Source organism: Schistocerca piceifrons, chromosome 4 (genome assembly GCF_021461385.2).
Source record: "Schistocerca piceifrons isolate TAMUIC-IGC-003096 chromosome 4, iqSchPice1.1, whole genome shotgun sequence".
In the NCBI taxonomy this organism is placed as follows: Eukaryota; Metazoa; Arthropoda; class Insecta; order Orthoptera; family Acrididae; genus Schistocerca; species Schistocerca piceifrons.
This window is the reverse complement of record NC_060141.1, coordinates 302,254,295-302,262,837: the sequence shown is the minus strand read 5'-3', so window position 1 is coordinate 302,262,837 and position 8,543 is coordinate 302,254,295. Positions and strand designations below refer to the sequence as shown.

The 8,543-nt window shown below is 37.5% G+C and overlaps 1 protein-coding gene across 3 annotated transcripts in view; it reads right to left on the bottom strand.

Annotated features, from left to right (window-relative positions):
* Positions 1-1,695: 1,695 nt before the first annotated feature.
* LOC124795091 (UDP-glycosyltransferase UGT5-like) overlaps positions 1,696-8,543 on the bottom strand; it is a 79,058-nt gene continuing 72,210 nt past the window's right edge. For all 3 annotated transcript variants that reach the window (XM_047258922.1, XM_047258923.1, XM_047258924.1), the window contains exons 5-6: positions 3,187-3,406; positions 1,696-2,746 (exon numbers count right to left, since the gene is read on the bottom strand). In XM_047258922.1, the coding sequence (XP_047114878.1) occupies positions 2,476-2,746; positions 3,187-3,406 (491 nt within the window). In that variant the 3' untranslated portion in view covers positions 1,696-2,475. The remainder of the gene's footprint in view (positions 2,747-3,186; positions 3,407-8,543) is intronic.

The window sequence follows — 8,543 nt, the reverse complement described above, 5'->3', positions numbered from 1 at the left end:
AGGAAGCAGGCAAGGAGATTTCATATCATTTAAAAAAATCTCAGCACTCCCAGAGGAAGTTTTCAGATCCTTAAACTAGAAAAAATGATGAATGATTATGTTATGAAAAGGATAGATTGCTACTCACTCTGCAGACAGACACAACAAAAAGACTGCTACACGTTTAAGTGTTTGGTCAAAAGGCCTTCTTGTTAAATATATAGCAGTCTTTTTGTTGTGCCTGTCTGCAACTCAATATCTCCTCTACTTGATAAGTCACAATTTATCATTTTCATAATATTGTCATTATTCCATCCTGACTTTTCCATTGTTTGAAAAATGATGAATCAATATTTGTTACTAGAACATATCTGAGCCACCTCCATTTTACATGTGATGTTACACTGCTTCCTTCTGATACAGATAAATATAACAATGAGTGAAATAACTTATTAGAGCAAATTTGTAAGTAGATCTCAAAATGAGTTATAATAAGACAGAACTAATTGTGATGGAAGTTGTATGGCAACAGTTCAACAGCTTTGTCCAACTAGTTTCGTGGCCAAGGGTTATACTGATCTGTTATCTGTCCTCAATTTCTTCTTCTGAAATTTTTAGTTGTTGCAGGACTTCTTGTGTTTCTTTCATCCAACTGGTCTTTAATTTGCTTGCATGAATGATGTTAAAAATTTGCTTTGGGAGTCTGTTTTCATCCATCTCCAATAGGTATCCATAGACTTGTTGGTGTCTTTTCCTAAATTTATCTGAGATGATGTTCGTGTGTTCACAGATTTCCTATGTAGATCATCTTACCCAAGTTTCATCTTGGAGAAGAGCGCCGTATATTTTTCTATGAATTTTTCGCTCTTATTTCTTTCTGTTATGACTTTTGGTCATCCCTGCAATAACTGTGGTTTCTGCTGCATACAAGGCTTCTGGTAAAACAACTTTGTTGTAGCGCCAAAGTCTTACATTACAAGACACTGTCAGTTTGTGCCAGTGATTCCAAGTCAATTTGTACATCTTTTCAGTTTAAATATTCTTTCTGTGTTTGAGATTGTGTTCATCCCTGTGTTGGATGGTTTGTCTTAAGTACCTGAAGTAAGTGACCTGTGAGACAATGTTTTCAGTGGAAGTTTTCCACTTGATTTGGTATCCATATACTGAGTTTTTTTTAAATAGGAAATTTGGAGTTCAGTTTTACAGGAGATTTAATGTACTGTAGTAGATCTATCAGTAGTTCAGCTTCATTTTTGTTGTTTGTTAATATAGACAGGTCATTAGCAAAGGCCAGGTACTTCAGTGATGTCCATGACATGTCTACAGTGTATGTCAATGATACTTAAGTTAACGGTATTGTGCGTTTCTGTGCTAAAAACATCCAACAACGCATATTCAACAATCAAATGCTCACAAGGGAACTGTAATTCCCTGCCCCCTCCTATGCTCAGGGTGGGGGTATTTTGTTGAGCACGTTGCTGTTTGACATATTTTTGGCCATTTACCACACAAAATGGAAAATATTACCACAACTTTTTTAAGTGTGGATCATAAACAACTATTGCAATGGTATCATTGAAAAAGTAATGCCCAGATTTATTTTCATCGAATCCATAATTCCAACAATGAATTGTTGAGGAAGTTTGTATTGTGATTTGCTTAGTTTCCATAGACAGTAGGAATAAATCAATTAAACAAAGGTTTCTGATTGTTCTTGTTTGAACTCTAAGCTGTAATACACTGCATAGTTTGAATATTTCACATAAGATCTAATGTAAAGAAAAAGAACAAAAACAAAAACTGCATATCTGTTATTACGTAGAACCATTAGTGAGATGCTATTAAGTTTCCTCCTGATCTAACAGACTGGAAATTTACAGTTTGAGTAACAGTAACACTTGGAAGCTTTTATAAGTAAAACAATAACACTGATCATCATTGTAGTATTAGCTTTAGTTGGTACTGAATAAAACAGTGTACAATTAAAAACTGCATCATATAACAACATATTTGGCATCATGTCTGACAAAATTATACTACACAATAAATATAGTAATTACTAAAATCACCAACCTCAATAATATACACAGATTCATCATCTCAGTTTAATAAAACATGAATGAACAAGCTGCTACTAAACGAAAATGCTGTTTGTTGTCCATGGAAATTGATGGACCAGAAGCAGCAACTGAGAAGCTTTAATCATTTGTAATACACTTGCTAATTTTTGAGATCATTATAACTATACCATCCTCAAGAAAATTCTTCATTTCTGAACCTCTATTTTGAGAAGCATTTCACAATAAATAGTAACAACAAAATGTTCACGTCACTGGTAAACTACATGACTTCTGATGCAGAAGTGCAAAAATTGTTATTACATTCTGTGTAGTTCATAAACTTTGCAAACTTAACTACTGACATACAGAACACCGTTTCATTACCCTCCACTGCCCTCCATGTCAGTGAGTTCCTGCTTTCATACCAGTCCATATATCATAAAAGTTTCTGTTTGGGACGTAATACGGAAAGCAGAATTTTAAAACAATAGCCAAGGACTACTAAAACAATGATACTAAAAATCAACAGAACAGCCACTACATCCAAGAGAAGGTACTGAAATATATTGAGTTCTTTAGCTGCTGACTGTAAATGTGGTGCACCTCCATGTCGAAGAACATATTCTGTCCAGTAAACTGCAGTTTCCATTGGAGACTTAGGACGATCACGAAATATCTTAGATGTCTGTATCGCATTCTCCTTATAACTGAAACAATATGTTAAAATAGGAATTTTTTGTGTTTCAGTCAAATTGTCACAAGCAATAATTTTGCATGGAAAAAATAAATGATTCATTTTTAAAATATCAGAAGCTGCTTACAATCTTTAGCTGAAAAAAAAAAAAACAGTTTAACACTTGGTCCATCAACTTTTGACACAATGAGAAACACTACATGTTTACTACATCTGGCAAATAACAGATTGAAAAATATTTTAGAAATAGCCCTTAACTAGAAGTAATAATTTTCCTTAAATTTATAGTAGTTAACTATGGGGAGTGATGTTGTGAAACATTTTACTGTGACAAGAATAGGGCACTTACATGTCTTACATTATGCCAGATTACATACACACTAGTCTTCCAAAGCTTGTTTTGCAAACTATTCAGGTTTAAAATTTTTACAAAAAATGTTGTGAACTACATACCTCATATTGTAAATTACTTGGTTCAAAGCATTCAACAGGTTTGCCATTGTTAAATTGCTATAGCTTAGCTGAATACCTATCCCTTGTCGAACAATATTCTTAGCATTGTGATCCTGATCTCCAAAGAAAGGTATAGTCACCATAGGAACAGCATTATGTACGGCTTCAATTGTGCCCAATAATCCACTGTGTGTGACAAACGCTTTTACATTGGGGTGATCTGTAAGGACATAAATAACAGAAAAAACAGTTTTATTAAACTATGTAGATGCACAGAAATAGCAGAGGAATAAAATTGAGAATGGGGAGGGAGGGAGAGAGAGTTCATGCAGTTACGAAATGGGAAGATAAATATCTCTATCTCAAGCTATTGTTTGATGGCAAATGGGAACACACTAACCTAAACATAGAGACTGAATGTGAAGTTGGTTCTGAAAGCATGTGATCAGCATAATCCCCTTGTGCTGTATAATACTGATGATCTTTCAAAATTATTCATTCTGTACACCCATAGTTAAAATTGCATAAAAGTTTAACAAAACTTGATAAAATTCACCTGAAGATATGTGACTAAGACACTTCTTCAAGACTGTCAGTGCAATATGTGAATTATCTTGAAATAGCAGCCAGGGCAGCCTACAATGAAGTACAGGGTGATTATAATCAAAGTTCCAGTCTCAAAATGCCATAAAAAAAAGAACTACTGCTCAGAATGGCATTAAATTTTAACAACATATTATGGAAACGTTACGGGGGAAAAAAAACCTAGCAAAAACTCTACCTCTAGATGGCACCATAAGTAGCAGAATATGCAAAATTGTCTGTTGCCAATAAAGCTCTTTACAAGAACCATGACTGTGTGCCACTAACTCTGCAGACATTCTGGACCCCCAATGACGTGAAAAAAAGGCATTGGTCTGATGTCTGCCAACAGCCTGGAGAAAATGATTATGAAATTAAAAAAGAAAGGTTCTTTTGAATACCAATTGGCAGGAAAAATTTAACAAAAAGTGGTGATGGTGGTAGTGGGGTGCAAATATGCAGTACAGGGAGAATTGCCTGAACTCTGAACGTACCTGCAAGTAAAGTGCAGAAAAGATCCTGCATTATTGTCCATATAAAGTCACCCATGCTCAGGAGTTGTTTCATGGTCACCTGCCAATAAGACAAATATTTGCCCTAGCATTTCTTGCTTGCATGGAAGTGGACAATGACTGCCCATGGAATGCTCTGTGGACAGACGAAGGCTGTTTCCATCTCCAAGGACATGTCAATACAGAGAACTGCAGCCTATGGGCAATGGAAAATCCACTCGCATATCAGCCAGTACTGCTTCTTTTTGCAGAGGTAACTGTGTGATGTGGGTTGATGCTTCATTTTGCAGAGGTAACAATGTGGTGTGGGTTGACAGTATCGTTTATGGTAGGGCCATACTTTTTCGAGGAGAATGGTTAATATACCCTCACTGGTAAATGCTGTGAGAGTTTTTTGTGCACCAACATCATTCTAACCCTTCAGCAGCATGAATGTGTGGATAGGATCCTTTTTATGCAAGATGGTGCTCCTCTGCACATTGCATGCCTGTGAAGCAGCAAAGGCATTTTGGAAATGGTAGAATTAACAGCTGTCATTTCCCTACAGCCTGGCCATCCAGATCACATGATCTTTGCCAGTGTGACTTCTGGCTGTGGGATTATCTGAAAGATACTATGTTTGGTGCTCTGATTATAAATGCAACTGGATTGCAGATGTGCATTGTGCAATACTTTCTGAACATTGTCCCTAAGACCTGTTGTCGAATAAGCTGTTTCTCGATTTCAACTTCGGGCAGAACATATCTTGTGCCAGTCTCATCACAACTAAAAACTGATTTCATTGTTGGTTTTCATGCCGTTTGTGGCCTTTGAACAATTAAAAACCAGTTTTTCTCATCCAATCTGGTATAACCTTGCTGTTGTGGATGGGCTTACCAAAGTAACAGTGCCACAACTGTTGACTACCGAACTTGTATGCCAGTGCACATTGCATAATACAGTTGGTTTAACATGCAACGGTCATATTGACTCGCTTCCCACGCCCGGGTTCCCGGGTTCGATTCCCGGCGGTGTCAGGGATTTTCCCTGCCTCAAGATGACAGGGTGTTGCTGTGTTGTCTTCATCATCATCATTCATCCACATTACGGTCAGAGGAAGGCAATGGCAAACCACCTCTGCTAGGACCTTGCCTAGTCGGCATCATCCCCTATGCTTCTCAATGTATGGGACCTCATCATCATCATCATCATCATCATCATCATCATCATCAATGTTTCTCCCATCTTTCATAACATTCTGTCCAAATTTGACGTCATTCTGAGAGTGATTCTTTTTTTTACAGCATTTTGAAACCAGAACTTGAATTATAATCACCCTTTATATACCACAGAAATCTAAAAAAATCCTTATAACTGTAATTGCTGGTCCCCATTTGAAAGCGAGGTGAATTAAAAGTAGCATGACAATGATCAAAAACCCTCATATGTATTTCTCTGCTGAGAATCTGCATCCTATATGTTCTGTGCACTCTACAAGCCCTCTAATTTTGCGACTGCAACTGGTAGTGTCTTGGCGATGGGATGGAGGAGGAACAAAAATGGTAATAATAAGGAGCACTGCACTGTACTACTTACTGTGTGTGCTCTTGATGGCATGGAAGAGAGGGTTATGTTCAAAAATGAGATGCTGTTTATATAAGAAAGCAAGTCATATGGTTACAAGTGCATTACCAATTGCAGGTAGGTGCCCATGAAACTGTAACGGAAGTAACTACGGAATTTCCTGGCTTCCAGGAGTTGGACCATATATTTTTATGATCCCTGGTTTGAGCAGGGGAGAAAACTGTCTTCCTGCAAGTGATGATAAATTACACTGATGAGCCAAAACAGTATGACCAACTGCTTTACAGCTTGTTTGTCAGTCTGGAATGAAATATGTCACACATTCTGCATATCGCGATTTCTTGGTAGATTTGTGGAGGTATGTGGCATTACATGTCTATGCACAGGTCACGTAATTCACAGGAACCGCTGATTTGCATATGCGGTAATGGCACCTCCTAGCGACCCAGATCGGTTCCATAGGATCTACATCAGGTGAAATTGATTGCTCAGCTATCAATGTGAGTTCACAATAATGCTCCACATACTACTGTAGCACAGTTTTGGCTCTGAGACACAGACAGTTATACTACTGCAAGATGACATCGCCATCGCGGGATACATCAAGCATGGAGTGATGACGGCAGTTCACAGCTGTCAGCCTGTCTTCAATTACTACCACAGGTCCCATGCAAGTATAGGAGAATGTCTCACGTAGCATAATACTGCTCCCACCAGCTTGCGTTTGTGGCAGTGGTGTGCTGTATGTTTCGAGCCACCATTCACCTCGATGACAGATCGACCTAATCCAGCAAAAATGTGATTCACCTGATGAGCCAACATATTCCATTGATCAACAATTGAATCCTGATGGTACTGTACCCACTGAAATTGTGATTGATGATGTCATTGGGTCAACAGAAGAAAATGTAGGGGTGGTGCTGTGGAGCTCCATGTTCAACAATGTATGATGAACAGTGTGCTCCGGAATACCTGTGCATGCACCAGCATTGTGCTCTTTTGATAGAGAAGCCACATATTACCAGCTACCCTCGTTTACTGAGCAGACATGCTTCCGAACCACATGTTCTATGAAGAGTCGTGAATGTCCAACCGTTTACCGCCTAACGGTAGTTTCGTTGACCAACCTCTTTCCATAGATGCTCACATCAGTAGCGGGTGAACATTCAACCAGTTTCACTGTTTTTGAGATACTTGTTTACAGGCTCTGCATAATAATAATCTGCCCTTTATCGAAGTCGTGTATCTCAATGGATTTCCCCATTTGCAGTCCAATCTTCACTATGACGATCACTCGTCTGTTTGTTCTATTTCCATACTTTTGTTATCGCATCATGTGCTTGTAATGCTACCAGGCGGCATCCATTGTCACGATGGGCAGTGGTCATAATGTTTTGGCTCGTCAGTGTATATTGTTTACCTTATTTTGTTAAACAGTGGAAGTGATCATTTGATGTCAGAAAAGTTAAAGGTACTACAGAAGCAAATCTGAAATGGCATTTAATAACAGAAGGCAGACTGAACTAAAATCAGGATACCCTAGCATTTGTGAACCTAGAGAAAGACTTCAACAGTTTAACCACATCAGTTAAAGACTTGAACGATTTCCAAGGGATGTAAGTAATTTTGATTATTCTTAAATTGCATCTGAGTTTCCTTCAGTAACAATATTTTCTTGTTTTTAATCAAGTCTACACCTAAATTTCCTCCCCACTCTCTCAGCAGTAAAACGTATGTCCTGATTTAAATTCTACTCGGTCTTCAATTTTTTCAGTACCCTTCTGATAACCTTATTGAATCCTATTTGATCTTATTAAATTACTGTTCCAACTCCACTCATCTGCCTTCAGACCCTAGAGTACTGCAATTTATTGTTCTTAGATACAACAGCAACTCAGCATAACCCAGTGAATGCTCCATGAGGTGCAGAAGACTTGTGCTTTTCAGGGATTTTTGGGACCTTGCCAGGACACAGTACAGAACAGGATACGGCATAAAGTAAATACAACTATAACCAGTCTGCATCCTAGTTACCTGTAGATTTTACACTAAGCATTTCATGTCTTGGAAAGAAATCGTTAGAACTTGAGGTAACAATGAATGATACAATTATTGACTGCATGTGCATTATGAGGGACTTTTGTAGAAATTTTGAACTAAACAGCATTAACAGCATTTAAGTTAGCAAGTTAATACAGTAAAAAGAATCCCAAAAATGGAGGTGCATGTATTTTTACCAAATTAGGTATCAGTTTTAAAAGAAGGTGTGAAGCTGAATCACTGAATGCAGAAAAGCATTTTGAAGCAGCAGCTGTGCAGTCACAATCGTAGTCTTATAGCAGTATACGGATCACCTACTGAAGATACAAAAATAGTTATTAATCAGTTAGAAACAATACTTAAAATTGTATTTACTGCAAGAGCCACTATATTGTGTTAGGGGATTTCAGTACAAACTTTATGAACAAAAGTAGGCTGAAAGACCCATTCTTATATCTCTGACATAGTTTTAACCTATTTCCTAACTTTTTTGACCCTAAGAAGGTAACAAATAATACTAACTGTCTTACATGTAATATTTTTTTTAAAATGTAGGTCCTACAGAGATAACCAATTTTGTTTTAGGGTTATCAGAGCACAATGATCTTGTCCTCAACATTCCTTCAGTGGCATTGAAAGAAAGAAAAGCACACTTCATGT